Genomic DNA, 17,192 nt, shown 5'->3' with positions numbered 1-17,192 from the left:
ATGAACATGGAAAACCATTCTAGTTTGACATACATGTATTTATTTTCAGTAGACTACAGTATTCTTTCTTATTTTCTCTTTTTTATTCTCTTTCTCTCTCCTTTATTCTGTAATTGCGCCTTTTATTATTATTTTAAAAAATTGGCATATTTCCTTATTCTTTATCCTCACACATTCTACTTTCTGTTGTGAATTTTTCAAAGTTTATTTTTTTTCCTGTTCCTGAACCAATTTTTTTCTTTTTTCTTTTGCCATCTTGATTCTCTTTTTATCTTTTGATACATACATTGCATGTCTGTGGGTTTTTTTTTTCTGTTTCTTTTCTTTTCTCCCCAAATCTCTTCCTTTTCACAGTATTGGAACACGGGAGGTAGTCATCCAGAAGAACTTGTGTGGCCTGGTGCCCCTCCGGGATTTCAGGCTAGATCCCAGTCTTCTTTACTCTATTCCTTTATTAGCTCTAAGCCCCAATTTACTGATTGTGTGGCTGTTTCTGAGCATTGCATACTTGGTGGCTAAATTACGTTGCAAATGAAGTAAAACAAACCAAGCAAAAATCCAGTAAAGTGCCAGAATATATATTGCCACCTGGTACTGATTTGTCAAAAAACGTCTCATAGCATTGTTGCCAAGAATAATGATTAGTATGCCTTACAATTTTGTTTCTCTTGTACTAAACTTGTAAAATACACATCTGATTCTTTTATGAAAAGGAATTGTATTGAGTGCTTACACCGTCATTGAGCTTCCAGTGCTTGTAATGTAAGTCCAATAGCTGCCTGTTACCTCAGTGATTTAATCAACCTGAAGATTAGTTTCTGTATCATTTATTTTAGGCATTCAAATCCACCTCCCCTCCATTTATTTATAACTACATACAGCTTTGTTTCACATGTTTCTTGTTATCCAGAGAAAGAAAATATGTCTAACAAAAAAATCTAATGTTTTTGTATATCCTAAAAAAGTGTCAGTCTTGCTTTTCATATTTAAGTGGTAAGAGGGGAAAGGGGGGGCTTTGTAACATTATCTACACATCTGTCTAAGGCATCTTTCTACTTTGATTTTCAAGCATCACTTCTACAGTGTTACAATCATCAATACTTAAAACTGTGGAGTTAGTTTTCTCATAAATCTGTTGCAACACATTATGCCCTTTAAAATGAACTTGAAAGCAGTATGCTGCACACAATATATAGAGTCAGTATATTTATATATTTACTTTCTTACTGCATCAAAAAAGAAAGAATATATGGAAAGAGTAAGCTTAACAATCATCTAATTCCATTCAAATCATTGGAAAAGTATTTTTATAATCTGTGTGATACAGTGCTATCACATGTTAATTAATATTTACATTAAATATTGCCATAAAATGCACTAATAGCTCTTTTGGGTTAATGCTGAACTTTAAATCTTAAGGTATGTGAAAGATGCATATCATTTTAGTGATATCCTGAATCCTAATCATTCAATTTGTAATAGAATTAATTTAATTTCTATCATTATATTTATTCATCCAAAACAAAGATGTATATATTCCCATTCCGATAGCATTTATAAATAACATAAGTGTATGTTTTAAGAACATCTATAGATAGATAGGTAGACAGATAGACTGGTAGGTGGATGGAAGGATGGATGGATAGATAGACAGACAGACAGACAGACAGATGTAACTATTGGGTGTTAAAAAAAGCAGCTCCAAGGCTTATAAATAAAATTCTTTAATATTTGGTTGTACTACATCTTGTTTTTCTGATCTGTTGGATCACATCAATTGTATTGCAAAGATAAGATGTAGATGTGTTCTTGATTGGATTGATTTGGATCTTGACAGAGTAGCACAGTAGCTGCTTTTCTGGTACTTATATGATTCTGTTGCAGTGAAAGTTATAGGGCTCAATTATATAACATGTTTGTTTCTCTTGCCAGCAGCAGGGCAGATAATGAAAGTATGAGACACTTCCTATAGATGTCACACAATAATTTGTAAATTGAACCACAATTTTATTTTATTTTTTAAATTAAACCACAGTAGTTACATCTTGATAATTAACAAGTCCCTTGACAAATTTATTAACAATATATTGATCATTTTATGCCAAATCTAAGCATGCTCAATGGCATATTCACATCATAATCTTTTCCATATCACCATTTCCTTTGCTTATCCAACAAGATCACTTATTCCAAATGTAGGCTTTGACCACTGCATGCATCTGTGTGGCCTTGCAAATGAAAATAAGTAGCCTTTAAGTTCTCAATCACACCTATTTTCCCAAGACAATAGAATTCAGTACATGAATGCAGTCTTGGGTTTGAGGAAGTAATGCTGGGTTGACAAATAGCCAGCTCACCAAGGAAAACATCCAAGTAAGAATTTTTCTATGTAGGGAATGTCGTTCTTACTAAGGTGCACAAATTATTTCAATAAATGGGGGAATATATTTGGGGGGCTGGTTTGAAAAACTCAGCTACCCTGCCTTATATTGTGGCATTAAATATACTAGAGTGCTTTAGACTTAAAGTTGTATGTGACTTTATGTATAGGGGTGTGTACGTATGTATATATACATTTTATTTATTTATTTTTATTTTTTATTTTATTTGCATTTATATCCCGCCCTTCTCCAAAGACTCAGGGTGGCTTACACTATGTCAGGCAATAGTCTTCATCCATTTTGTATACTATATACAAAGTCAACTTATTGCCCCCCAACAATCTGGGTCCTCATTTTACCTACCTTATAAAGGATGGAAGGCTGAGTCAACCTTGGGCCTGGTGGGACTTGAACTTGCAATATTGCAAGCAGTTGCTGTTAATAACAGGCTGCATTAGCCTGTTGAGCCACCAGATGCAAACACATCACAAGTTATTAAATCAAGAAATGCATGAATCTTTATTTCATGCATTTCCTCTCAAGTCTGGAGAGTTTTGTTTAAAACATGCCTGGTGGTAGAAATAATGCTGATACCAAATATATAAATAGTTGTATACCTACACTAATAAACAATAACTACACCAAATAATCGACTATTTAACCCATACATTTAAAACATAATGAAATCAGTTAGACCTATTAATGTAAGAATATAAGTGTGACCTATTAAAGATCATGTAAATTAAAGTCTTTTATTTATATTTGTATAATAAGTATCAGCAAAACATACCCAGGAACTCAATACAATATTTTAAAATATTATTTGACTAGAATTTTCATTGTACTGATAATTGGACTAAGTTATTATAAATTGATATCCCAGTGCATATTGGAAACAAAACTGTTGTAGTTAATGCTCAGAGCATGTTCAATGTTGCTGTCCTTAGTTGTCAACTTACAAATAAATAATATCTCAGTCATGTTTGTATACTTTTGTCTTCTGCTTCTGTAGCTTTCATTTTCCTTTGTCATCTCCAGTTTAGAGAAACCAAAGAAGGAAACTTGGAAAGTATATTTTGAGAATTCAAATTACTTATGTAACTATGTATATGTATGTATATCTAATAATAATGGCTTTCGCAATAGAGTTCAGTCTTGCTGAATGAAAGTGTGCAATAGATTTTAGAGCCAAATTGAAAATGCTGCGATAAAACTCCTGCGGTAACATTTCTTCTCCTGTGCCAAAATCTTCCAGAAGTGATGTTATACTGTCAATATGTTCCCTGTGATTCAGAGAAGGAGCTGGCAGACTTGCCTACTCTATACTTTCTTTTCCTCAAAAAATAAAATAAGATAAAATGCATTGTTGCTTGCTTAGATTTGCAAATGTAGCTGTTAAGAGTCCATGTGGCACATATTTTTTATGTACACCATCAATGGCCCATTATTTAATTATGAATTCAAATATTTTACTGACATGAAATGGCTAACTCCTTTCATTTTAATTAAAATACTGGTAATTTTGTTTTTGTTTTACTGCTGTCATTTTTTTTTCCTTTTCTGTGCTTGTCTTTTTCCCCAGTGAGGGCTGTCGAAGAGAAAATACAATGAAGAATGTTGGATGTCGCAAATATGCATTTAATTCCTTGCAGCTGAAGGCTTTCCCCAAGTATTACAGGCCTCCTGAAGGAACTTATGGAAAAGTTGACTCATAGGATTACGGTGTCTTGTAATTAGTTGTTCCGTTAAAACATGTGAATACACTCAACTTTAGTATATGAACTTTGATGACAATGTCAGAAAAAATGTTTTTGTATGTTTCACTAGGAAATACTGAGCATGTAATTTTGTTAAACTGGATTCCATAGAAAGAAAACAATTACATGCTATATAATTATAACATGAAACTAATGTAATGATTGCCCAGTATAAGTTGCCTGCATATATTAGTTAATTAATTTCTTTGCCTAAAGAAAGATAATTCCTGGACTGTGGAGGATTTTATGAATTAGGCAGCTGTTTCCCTCATTTTTATACTGATTTTATTTAAAACTTTCATAATACTTTTTAAAACCTCAGTGCTGTAAATAGTAAATAAATTGGAAATGAGTTTTGACAAGTACAACAGGTATTACAAGTAGAAGAAAAGGCTCAGTTTTAAAAACCGAGCAGTGCATTAAAATATAAAGTTGGGAATTTAAATTTATTAAAACACTATTATATAAAAGAGTTATATAGAATCCAGGAACTGACACATAACCCTATTTGAATTGGTTTAGAAACTGGATTGAAAGGTGATAATTTCAGTTAAGGAAGAAACCTATTGCATTCCAACATCTAAAAATCCTTTAAAATACAAAGAAATGATAGTTACGCATCAGAAAATACTGTCTGCATCTAGTAAAGCATGACTTAGCCCTAAATAATGAATCCAAACAGAAGGTATGGTATCCATATCTATTTACAAAACAGAAGTGGATTTCTACCTGCAGTTTGAAGGACTTCATTGGGCTGAATCGTCTGTGTCTTCCACATCATAATAATTTTAATCACTATCACTTTACCCTACTTTGTTTGCTTGTGAGTTAGCTGATTCCACAGTGATATGTAGGGTAAACTAGCATGTACAGGTCAGATCTTCCGAGTTCCTTTTTTTAATGACAAGAATGATTTTAGGCAAACATATTTGCATATAGAAACTGTCCGATGCTGCATTTAAGAATTCTGCAAGTTCCTAAAATGCTTGCTTGTTAGATCCTATCCAGAATGTAGGTGCACTTTAGTTTACATAAATCAATGTTCCTTATTTTCCTGTTGAAACTCCTACTTTGAATATTGTTTTATATATCCAGTACCTATTACTAATTTTTGAAACTCAGTAATCTACGATTTGTTCCAGAACATCAGAGTTTGAATTTCAGGTTAATGAATTGACAGAGAAGGGGAATAATTTCCTACATTATTTAATAAGAGTTTTGCTTACTTAGGAATTGATCTGTAACAATACCCAAATTTCCATAACACTCTCCAGGTGTTGCTAAACTATAACTTATTCCTTTGTTCATTCTTGTAACAAATTCATATTGCAAAAGCAAGATGAACTACCACTTGAAAAATATAGTAGTACCAGTACATACTTACAGAAGAGTAGTATATTCATAAAATGACTATTAATATATAACAACTTTGGTTAATAGGTCACTGTATATGTTTTTATGGATGTGAATGTTTATCAGCTGAAATGCTACGGTTCAGTAGTAGTATTTGGATGGATTTTGGAAGCTACAGGCAAGTTGCGAAATCCTTCCAACTTTTCATTCTAACAATTTAACCCCAACATGTTAAATTCCATTGATACTTGAGGGATTTACTTACATTAGCATTATTGGCCCTTTAATGAAAAGAGGAAAATGGCACAATTTTCAAGAAAGAGTCTGGTATTCAAATATTTTACTTTATTCTGCCTTTTTTTTTTTTGCACTTTATATTTATTGAAGGTATGAATGTTCTGTTCAGACCCAAGAAATTTGTTTTAATGTTGCCTTTTAGTAGCTTGATGGTTTAATTCTTATATGTACTAAACAGTCTGGATTCCTCAGAATGCAGTAAATTAATTAATCATGCATTGTTTCTCAAACTTGGTAACTTGGAGATGTGCAGACAGTTCCCAAAATTCCCCAGGCAACATGCTGGCTGTGGAATTCTGGGAGTTGAAATCCACACATCTTCAAGTTACCAAATTTGGGAAACACTGCTTTCGTCTTAAACCCAACAGGCAAAGGAATAATCATATCTGTTGCTAATGGAATTCCCGGTAGTAGCTAAGATTAACAGGGCAAAGCAGTGAAGTCAACAAGAGTTGAGATTTGCAAGTAAAATTCCCTTGATCTAGAAAGTTAGTTGCAAAACAATTTAAAACAAAATATAAATCAGGCTGCCATGGAAAGTTGTTCCCCTCCAAACTGTACTTGGGCGGGACCTTGCATAGAAAATATTCCCTTCCTGAGGTCTCCTGGCACTGAACAATGCTGAACTGTTTCCAGTCTGCAAGTACCTAAAGGTATCTTTCTGCAGCTGAGAACATCTTTGGCCTTCCTCCAGAGGTAGCAGCTGCACAAGGGGCAAGGACGGGGAGGCCTGATGCCATCTCTCTACTCCTCCTAGGGCCAGGATGAATCTGCCTGGCCCTCTTTTCCCTCCTTTTCTTCTTCCCAGGATGATGCTTCAGCCAGGGGCAGGATTCTGATGAATTATATTTTATTACTCTTTTTTTCACTGCTTTTGGTGTTTGAATAATATATTGAATGGCGGAATTCTTTAAAATGGGTGGTTAAGTTTATATTTTCAGGAAAACTTGAAATGCAACAGAGAAACTCCTTTTGATTTATGCTAGTTTGTTTAATGTTTCTTCTCTGTTCACCCTCTCTCCACCCCTCTGTATGCAAAATGTATTTATATTTAAATGTTTAATATAATTCACCTTTTGGCAAGAAAGTCTATTAGATCTGAAACAATTGTTTTAACTTAAATTGTCTGACATTAAAACTTGTTGCCAGCAAAAATACCATATTTTTTGGAGTATAAGACGCACTTCCCCCCCCCCCAAAAGAGGCTGAAAATTTCAGTGCATCTTATATTCCGAATGTAGCTTTTTCGAAGCTTTTTTTCAGCCCTAACGAGGCCCTAGCTAGTGAAGCATATCTGTACTTTGTCTGTTCCCTCTGAGGCGCTAGTGAGTGAAGTGATCTCCGTGCTTTGCCTGCTTTTCTTATTGCTGCTCCCTTTCAGCTGTGCTTTAGAAGCTGTTTTTCAGCCCTAATGAGGCGCTAGCAGTGAAACATCTTCGTGCTTTGCCTGCTCCCTCCGAGGCGCTAGCGAGTGAAGTGATCTCCGTGCTTTGCCTGCTTTTCTCATTGCTGCTCCCTCTCAACGATTTTCGCCTGCTTTTCTCATTGCTTCTCTCTCCAAAAATCAGCTGTGCTTTAGAAGCTGTTTTTTTATCCCCAAGCAGAGGATAAAAAGCACACATGTGCACTCAAAACCAACAAACTAATGTGCTGAAGCTGACCAGACTAAGGACGCTAGCCAGGTGAATACCTGTTAGGCAGATTCCCCCACCCCATTTTCCTCCCCAAAAACTAAGCTGCATCTTATACTCCAGTATGTTTTAAACTCCAAAAAATACGGCAGTTAAGATTAATTACAGTGATTGCTTTCAGCACAGTGTATTATTCTCCTTCATTAGTCTTCTCCTGGAAGTAATTAGGTCCGTCCGTCCCTCTCCCCCACCTTACAATTTTGTAATGGGAAAAAGAAATTCTGTTCCACTGTTATTTCCATTACTGTGAACATATTTCCATTGGTGTAAACATAAAGCTCATATGCATTAGGAATCTATAGGTTTTTCAGGAAAGATAACTTTAAATCAGATCTGTCAGCACTGCAAAATGTATGCCATGGAAGATATTCACTACTTCCATTCTAAATTAGGTTAGATCTTTATTTTACATTCTGATTTACAGTACTATACTGACTTACAGCTGTGAAAAGCTAACATTGTACTACTTTTTAAAGCAGTTCCCAAATTCTCTGAATGAATAATTATTTCTCTTCTACCCTTTCTGAGAACAGGACTCCAGTGTACAATGCTGCATCACGTGTGACAAACCAATGCAAAATTTTGATTTCATTTCTTTTGCATAGATTTCCTTAAAGGAAAATAAATATAGCTCAATAAAAACATGGGAACTAAAGAAAGCATATATTTATATAGAAAACATCAAGTGAGCAGACTTTTCTAAAATATTTGTTTTGTTGCCATAGAAAACCCATTATTAGGGACTATTATTGTATGAACCTCATGCTAACCTTTTTGAGTACAATTCTTAGATGAAACATTAAAAGGATATACAGTTACTGCCAAGCTTATTCTGTACATGTTCTGTAAAAGCAGCTACACACTGCTGCCTTTGAGTTTTTCATTTATATACAATATGTATAGCTGTTGTAAAATAGAACATAGTTTTGTCCCAGCACAGTTGTATTTCTTAAAACATTTTGCATTTATTTTATTTTATTTATTTGTTTGGAACAGTATTGGCGTACCATAAACATATGGGTACTGTTTTGTATAGTCTTAATTCACCCAGTCCATGTATGCTGTAAATGTGCTAGTCTTTAGGGATTTAAAAAAAAATAAAGAACTGACAACCATGCTTAGATGACTATTTTTTAAAAAAAACAAACAATATAATTACAGGTTTAACCTCTATATTTGTTTGTACTTTCTGAAGTTTTCATGCCAATAAATTATCATGGTGGTAGCTCTGATCTATTTTAGAAAAAAAAAGTCAAATTTATTCTGGCATAAACATTTATAGACTACCTGCTGTACAGTTTCTGAAAGGTTATGCCAGAATATCTTTCTCTAGGTCTTGGAAAATGTTTATTTCTTTCTAAAAGTGTATTTATGTTCTTAACATTTTCTTAAAAACTGATGGCCGACTATAGTAGTACTTCTATGCCCTTATCAATAAGCAAGAAGAGCTGCATTTTTTTTTACAGTTTAGGTCAAATCACTGGGTACTTTACAATGAAAATAAATAATTTATGGATTTATTTGTGTTATTTATACTAAATTGGTAGTTTCCAATAAAAAATAAATCAAAATAAAATCAAACACTAAATGAATCATGAATCTAATAGCAAAAAATCAGACCAACACAAAGCTAATGGCAATCTGCAAAAGATGTAAATATCACTAACATCCCAGTATTCAACTGCAGAAATAGAAACAGACTTCAAGTACAAAATTTAAACTCTGTAGAATCAAAGAACTGGTTGTAAGCCTGGGAGGGCCCTATGATGTATTGTCAAACTTGTACTAGGGCAAAACCAGATTCTCATCAGTCCACAACCATGGAAAGCCACTGAGTGACTTTGGGCTCATGATTCTTTCTTAACCTAATCTACTTCCTAAGGTGGTTGTGATGACAGAGGAAAAGAGTTCACTGTGTTAAGGGTTACTGACTTTCAACCAAAAAAGAATGATGGAAGATGACAACAACTTTATAACAAGAGTTTGAAATGTGCATTTGAAAACACCCTAATGCCTATCTTATTCTATCCCACCTAACCCCATGAAAAGTGATAAGTTGTGTTTGAGGGACTTTCAGCATGCTTTATAATACCATGCTTTATAGTGTCGTTTGATGGCTTGTTATTCAAGGAGAGTCAAAGATAGGCAAAAATCATGTTCACACCTGTTTTTCTTCTTACAATATTTTATTATTTACTTATGTACAACTGTCAATGGTTTTGGGAACAAAGTGATAATCCATTCTCAAGATCATAATCTAATCTTCAATATAAGGAACACAAAAGGAAAACCGCATGACTATGAACAAAGAAATCATTATTCAATCACCATACTTTTATTAATTTGCTGACATCCAAGGATAGCATGATATATTCAATGAAGTAATTGGGAGAAAGAGCTTTTTCCCCTAGGGTTGTCCAGGTTTGAAAACTAAGCCTTCTGCAAAGATATCCACCTATTTTGATATTCTAAATCAGGGTCAAACTCAAAGCCCACTGGCCGGATTTGGCCCGCAGAGTGCTTAGAACTGGCCTGCAGTGCCAATCTGCAAACAATGAAGGACTGTCCCACAGTGCCAGCAAAAACAGATTGGGAGGGCCGCACGCAGCCCTCCTGGGGTCTGTTTTCAGCTGCGATGGCTTCCTGCAGCCCTCTGCCAGTGAAAATGGAACGGGGGGGGGGCGCACACTCCATTTTTGCTGGCAGAGGTCTGCAAGAGGCCGTCGCAGCTAAAAACAGCCCGGTCCTCAGGACGCTAGTCCTGAGCTCCATTTTCGCTGGTAGAGGGCTAGCAAAACAAACTACTAGCAAAAGTGGGATTTGATCACAAAGCAAGGAGGCATCGAGAAATTCCTCCACTGGAGACAATGGATCACCCGAGCCCCACCCAGGCCACCAAAGGTGCCCCCGACATGAATGATGTCGAGCTGACCACACACACTCCAGCCACACACAACCTGGCCCCCCGAGGTCAAACAACCCTGATGCAGCCCTCAATGAAATCAAGTTTGACACCCCTGTTCTAGAGGTTAATTCCTTTAATCTTACTTAGGACAAAATGTAAGTCTCATATAGTCTATTTTAGTTGTGAAAACGAGAATCATGAAAATGTTTAGAATTTAGTTTAGAATATAATAGAGCTGGAAGGGACCTTGGAAGTCTTCTAGTCCAGTCCCTTGCTCAAACAGGAGAATCTATACCTGTCATGCCCCTGTCAGAGTCTGAATCTGAAGGGGAAGATGAACAGCTGACAGCGAGAGAGTGGCTCATTGGCTGTGGAAGAAATTGGGGAAGGGCAAAGTCAGGCTGGGCAGAGCAGGGGAGAGGAAGAACAAGGCAGAGTGGGTTCAGATGAAGACCAAGGCCCACCCCCTCCTCATCCTAGGCAGCGCAGGGAAGAACGGAGAAGAGAGCAATGTGGGTTGCGTGGCTTACAAGAGAGAGAGAGAAAAGGGCCCCAATTCCCTTCACAAGGCATACCTGCTGCTGAAGTTTAAAGGCAAGCCAAATGGGAGGGTGGTTGTCAGGAACAAATGCTGAGTTCATCGTGTTCACTGTTTATCTGAGTTCCTGGCATCCTCCCAACTGGTTTGATTTACTGCCATGCTACTTCACTTCTGGAATTCCTTATCTTGCTGCCCTGCTGGACTAATTACCGTATCTTGCCTTGTTGGATTTATAGTTGGAAGTTCTCTGTTTACAACATTTGGGACTGAAGTATTGTCAGCCAAAGACTATTACAGGTTGGTGGAAGATCTCTCTCCAGGCCGGAGAGTTGAAAGGACCACTGGGGGCACCATTGGTGATAACAAAGGGACTCATACCGGTTCTCTGGCTGTGTTGCCTTTGTGTCATGCCCCAGGTCATCACAATACCATTTCAGACAAGTGACTGATCTCCAGTGATGAAGTGCCCATGATTTCTGAAGGCAAGCTGTTCCACTGATTAATTGTCCTCACTGTTAGGAAGTTTCTCCTTAATTCCAGGTTGCTTCTCTCTTTGATTAGTTTCTTGTCCTGCCCTTGGGGCTTTGGAGAATAATTTGACCCTCTCTTCTTTGTGGCAACCCTCAAATATTGGAATACTGTTATCATGTCACACCAATTCTTCTTTTTTCTAGACTAGCCAAACCCAAATCCTGCAGCTTTACTTCATATGTTTCAGTCTCGAGGCCTTTGATTATCTTAGTTGTTGTTCTCTGAACTTTTCCCAAAATTTCAATATCCTTTTTGTAATGTGACCAAAATTGGTTGCAGTATTCCAGGTATGGTCTTACTAGGGCTTTATAAAGTGATACTAATACTTCATGTGATCTTGATTCTTTGCTTCTGTTTATACAACCCAAAATTGTATTAGCTTTTTTGGCTGCTACTGCAAACTGCTGGCTCATATTATTCAAGTGATGTTCCACTAGGACTCTAAGGTCCCTCTCACACTTACTGTTTTTGAGCCAGGTCCTGCCAAAATGTAAAACTTTGCTTTTCTCCAAACTAAAATTCATATTGTTGGATAGGGCCATTGTTCAAGTTTGTCAAGATCTTTTTGGATCCTGAGCTTGTCTTCTGGGGTGTTGGCTATTCCTGCCAGCTTAATGTCATCTGCAAATTTGATGAGTTTCACTTCTGTTTCCTCATCTAAGTCATTTAATGAAGATATTGAAGAATACTGGGCCTAAGATGGAACCTTATGGCACCCCACCGCTTACTTCCCTCCATGTGGATGTAGTACCAGTAAGGACTATTCGAGTACAGTTTGTCAGCCAGCTACAAATCCATCTGGTGGTGATGTCTTTTCCACATTTTTCTAGCTTACCAAGAAGTAGATTGTGATCTACTTTGTCAAATGCCTTACTGAAATCTAAGTATACTATGTCCACAGCATTTCGCTGGTCTACTAATTTAGTCACTTTACCAAAGAATGAAATAAGTGATGTTTTTCATTGCATTTCAGTGAAATATAAAGCTGGGGAATTTAATTCCATTATCTCCCACATAATCTTGGCTCTAAGAATATTGATTTAAATTGTTGTTTTTTCTAATTTCTTTTATTCATCAACACATTGTTAAAATTCTAACAATACATGGGTTAAATATTAGTAAGATCCGGTCAAGTTCCACAGCATTAAAAAGTAGCAAGCATTCAGACTGAGAGAACTTGAAAGCTGAGCAGGTAAGGATAAAAATATTTTTCACAAATGAAGGAAAATATACATCTCTCAGGATAATGTTGTAGGATCCAATCTGGGCCGGTCACCAGGACCAGAGGTTTAGTCTTCCAAGCTTTCATGAGGATGGGCTCCAGTATGAGTCCAAAAGCTCAGAAGGCTAAACCTCTGGTCCTGTTGACCAACAACTTACAATTTATTCACTTATTGGATTTATACGGTCACCCATTTCACCACAGTGACTCAGCAGCTAACAAGATTTAAAATCAAAGCAAAAATAATATAAAATCAAACTACATGTAATGGCAATTGAGGTATTTACCACAAATTTGCCACAAATTGATAACTACATGGACTCCAACTAGCAGTTCAACCTCCATGTTCAAAGTTCAAAGTATGAAATGCCAGCAGGATTGGGGTCCAGAATCAAGATCAATCTAATCTTTGGTGGGGGGGGTTTTCCAAAAATAAACAGAATTTTACAACAGAAACACAGTGGTACAACAGAATTTGTAATTGCAACAATTTATGAAAAGAAATGGATGTTTATAATCACCAGCTGAGTGAAACGAGCTCAACAGAACAAAGAAAGACCATGGTGGGTCATCAGAAAAAAATCCTGTTGACCTAACTTTCACAGAATATTGATTGTAGCAAAAATTATGTCGTCCTTGTTTATTGTTAAATCACAAACTCCAGCACTTTTATCACTAGCTGTTGGCTAAAGCTATTGAGACTTGAAGTTCAACACACAGAGCTTCTATGATAACGCACCCTGAAATTGTTGGCCTTGTAAAGTTACCCTTTAACCTTCTTGGATGTTGCTGGATTTAGGGGGCTGGCTTGACATTCCCATTGCAGTGTGTGGAACTCGGGACAGGAGAAACAGACAACACAACTGCACAAAGTCAATATTCTACTCCTCTTTCTTCACAAGTGATTTGATCATGCCTGATTATTCAGTTGTTGTTTTTTTAAAGATGCTCATAATCATAAGGACCCATTCGTATTTTATAGCTGTGCCTTATTCTGCTCAGTTTATTTGTATTCTCTTATTTTGAAACAAGAAATGGGGGAAAAAAGGATTAGGATGATAAAATGGCCCTGAAGGCATTTCATTATTTTTTAAAATCTGCACTGGACATGAAAGTGTCAGCAAATCTCTATCTAGGATGTATCTTTACTATTAGAGTGACTTCAGGAAAAGTGGCTTTTATGTATATTATGGTGGGATCCAGGTTCTTTGACAGTGTGCCTGGTAAAATGTAACCGCATAGAAGGCTGAAAAGCACCACCCTAAGAATTGGTAAGTAAAGCATTATTAAACTAGTGCTTATCATATGAAGGACCATTCTTCCTGAAGTTTTCTTTAACTTGTAATTAACTTACAAGTATTAGAACTGATTTGCATATACAATACAGAGTCAAAACAGTAACAGCTGTTTAGAAAATTTACGTATACATTTGCTTAACATACAGAGACACTCTGACATACAATTTTACCACTTTATTCTTTCTGGGTGTTGATCGCCCAATGAGACTAGGACAGTATTCCTGGATTCTGAAACGAGTGTCTCATTTTCTAGACACTAAGAGGGCCAGGTTAATCTATCGCAGCCAATATCAGAAGGAATCCAATAGCAACTTTTCTAATTAACAAATTGGAAGATATATACTTTTATGATCTGTAGCTTCATCAGATGCATGGAATAATTAAATTGGAGTAAAATTTAAAAACAGAAGTACAACTAAGGGAAGAAAGGGTGGTTATTTTACATGTGAAACAGATTATTACTTCATCATAGCAATTGTAGTGTTAAAAGCTCTTTTAAACTCTCCAAGCCTACCTTTTGCCGAATTCCACATCACAACTGAATTTGTTCTGTGACAGACATGCTTAACTCACAGAATTAAGTCAGGCATTCAGGAGTCTGAACTACCCACCCACCCAATAGACAAAAGAGCCAGATCAATTCCTAGAAGCAGACTACAGGAACAGAACTTTGCTGGTTGTCACTTACAGCTCTCGCCACTCAAGGTACAACCATAATGACAAGGATGGTGCACTTTCTTAATCCCCGGATGGCATTCTTCCACACACAATGCCATATTAGCATACAATCACTTTGAGACAGATTAACACAAGTGACAAGAACAATGAAGTTAACATGAGAACTAGACCTTTCAATAAACCCAGATAGCATATATACAGGGCAAAGTAGCTAACAGCCACATCACAGGCCCCCACAATTTCTCACACAAAATTAGAATAAGTCCCCTTCTCATGCTCCTCCTCCAATGCTGTTATCTGCCAGCATTGTTCTTCTGCATTCTACTTTGGAGATAGTCCAATGTTTTGCAAAACAATCAACAGACACAAGTTTGACATCAGTTCTCAGCACAATGCAAAGAACATCAGAGCCCTTTAATCTCCCAGGACACTTCATTCTAGATTTCATAGTTGTCTTTTTATGACAAAAAGGTGCCAGTGAGTTCACCATACTTGACATCTCAAGTTTTCAAGCTATCTTAGAAGATCCCAACAAATAGGTATTTGATACATTGCAATTGCTAATTGATGTTCTCCAAATCTGTCTCACAAGTAACATGCAGCTGCATATCCATCCTTTTCAAGTTCTGCACCATTTGACCCACTCCAGGCATCTGATAAGCGGACTACATATTATGAAAGCTTCTGCCCCTTAATATTTTTTTTGAAACAGTGCTGCCAGACTGATGATTTAAGAAAGATGTGACAATTTCTAACTGGAAGCCTTTACAGCATAGTGCCATACCGCATGAACTATCTCTTTAGCCTCACACCGGCAGGAGAGGAGCTGCAGATGGTATAACCCTCGAATCTGAGGACCATTGGAAATATCGGAATGTATGCACGGATGGTCTGATTTTGTGCCAGAAGATTAGTAACATATCCGGTTTCAATAAAGCTCTTCCACCTTCAGCCGGCTCTTTTACAAACCCACACTAACGATAATAAGTCAGCCATAGGCGCCTCTTCTTGGAGAAGCGGTTCTTGGTCCCTTATTTCCCGAAACCAGGTCTAGCAAAGCCACAACGGAGATGTTAAGGCGTTCGATGCTGAGCCGATTATCCTTGAAGCAATTACACCTTAGCGCTACACCGCAGGCAGGAAGGCAACTGCCGGGCGGATTTTCATGGCTAAAAATATCTTGGTGCGTATCTGCAGGTCGAGTTTCCAAGGGCTTGTAATTCAGCCGCCTCGAGGCCCAGCGAGCATCTCTTCTTGCTGGCATCCAGTTCCCGATTAAGGCATCCCTACCAGACTGTCTCGACGAGGGTCCAGGCGTCCAGCGATCGGAAGGCGGTTGCCATAACTACCACGCGAATTTACTCTAAAAGAATTCAGCTGGGCAGCTTGTGATTGGCCGGTTCTGGGCGCTTGTTCTCTGTTCAGCCCCGCCCGCGGGAAGACTTAGATTCGAGCTCGCTCTCTGTCGTCGCTTCTTCAGGTTCGCTCGCCCACTTGGATGATTTTTCATTAGCGCCTTTTTAATCCCGCTTTTTAGACTAGTTTCGTCTGTCCCTGATAGCGGCTGTTAGTGATAAAGGCGAATTAATGTTTTATCTTTGTTTCTTTCTAAGGAAGCAAATTCCTCCTCTTGGATTGTAGGCAAAATACGCTTAAATAGTCTAGCTGCTCCAAGTTTAAACTTGCTAATTCCTTTCCCTCAGACTCCTCACTGCTTTGTATAATAAGTTTATAAACTGGACCAAGTTCAAAAAGTTTCCTATTTTGCTTATCTTCTGATTCAAGAATAACAACTACACCGCAGGTAGAAGTTCAGGAAGCACATCTATCACCAGTTCTTAACACAACTCACACAAGTGCATTTTCCTAGGTAGCTGTCATAAAGTGCAAACATCTCCCATAAAATTATAAGCAATGTCCTGGTGGATTGGATTCTGGCTAATTAGTTCAATAGCCTGTTTTTATGGTGGCAACCAACCACTGAAGGGAGCCCCCTGGCCTCCTTGCAGACAGCTGTCCTGCTAAGGAAGATATAGGACACAGAGTTTATTTATTTATTTATTTTTGTCACAACAATATATGTAGGTATCATACAAAAAGATTATATAGTATATAAACACATATATGAGTAAATATAAGGAGGTATAAGCATATATATATATATATAGGAAGAAGAAAAGAAAAACAATAGGACAGGAACGGTAGGCACGTTTGTGCGCTTATGCATGCCCCTTATGGTCCTCTTAGGAATGGGGTGAGGTCAATAGTAAAAAGTTGTTGGTTAAAGCTTTTAGGATTATGAGAAGAAATCACAGAGTCAGGTAAAGTATTCCAAGCACTGAGTTAGGCGCTTCATCTCCAGAATCATCCTCACTATGAAGGGAAGCCAGGGAATATTGGAAAGATGCTATTAGTAGAGATTGGTTTTTGCCCCATCAAACGTAATAATTATATATCTGGAACTTAAAATACAGAAGATCAAAAAAAGAGAATTGATAGGAGTTAGAGGAGCAGTACAGGAAATGATTGACTGAGAAA

The 17,192-nt window shown here is 37.0% G+C and overlaps 1 protein-coding gene across 6 annotated transcripts in view; it reads left to right on the top strand.

Moving 5' to 3' along the window:
- The window catches only part of INPP4A (inositol polyphosphate-4-phosphatase type I A), a 134,767-nt gene extending 126,171 nt beyond the window's left edge, over positions 1–8,596 (top strand). For all 6 annotated transcript variants that reach the window (XM_058186424.1, XM_058186426.1, XM_058186423.1 and 3 more), the window contains one exon: positions 3,964–8,596. In XM_058186424.1, coding sequence (XP_058042407.1) covers positions 3,964–4,096 — 133 coding nt within the window. In that variant the 3' untranslated portion in view covers positions 4,097–8,596. The remainder of the gene's footprint in view (positions 1–3,963) is intronic.
- Positions 8,597–17,192: the final 8,596 nt, after the last annotated feature.

Source organism: Ahaetulla prasina, chromosome 5 (genome assembly GCF_028640845.1).
Source record: "Ahaetulla prasina isolate Xishuangbanna chromosome 5, ASM2864084v1, whole genome shotgun sequence".
Taxonomy (NCBI): domain Eukaryota; kingdom Metazoa; phylum Chordata; class Lepidosauria; order Squamata; family Colubridae; genus Ahaetulla; species Ahaetulla prasina.
This window is presented reverse-complemented; position numbering and strand designations above follow the sequence as displayed.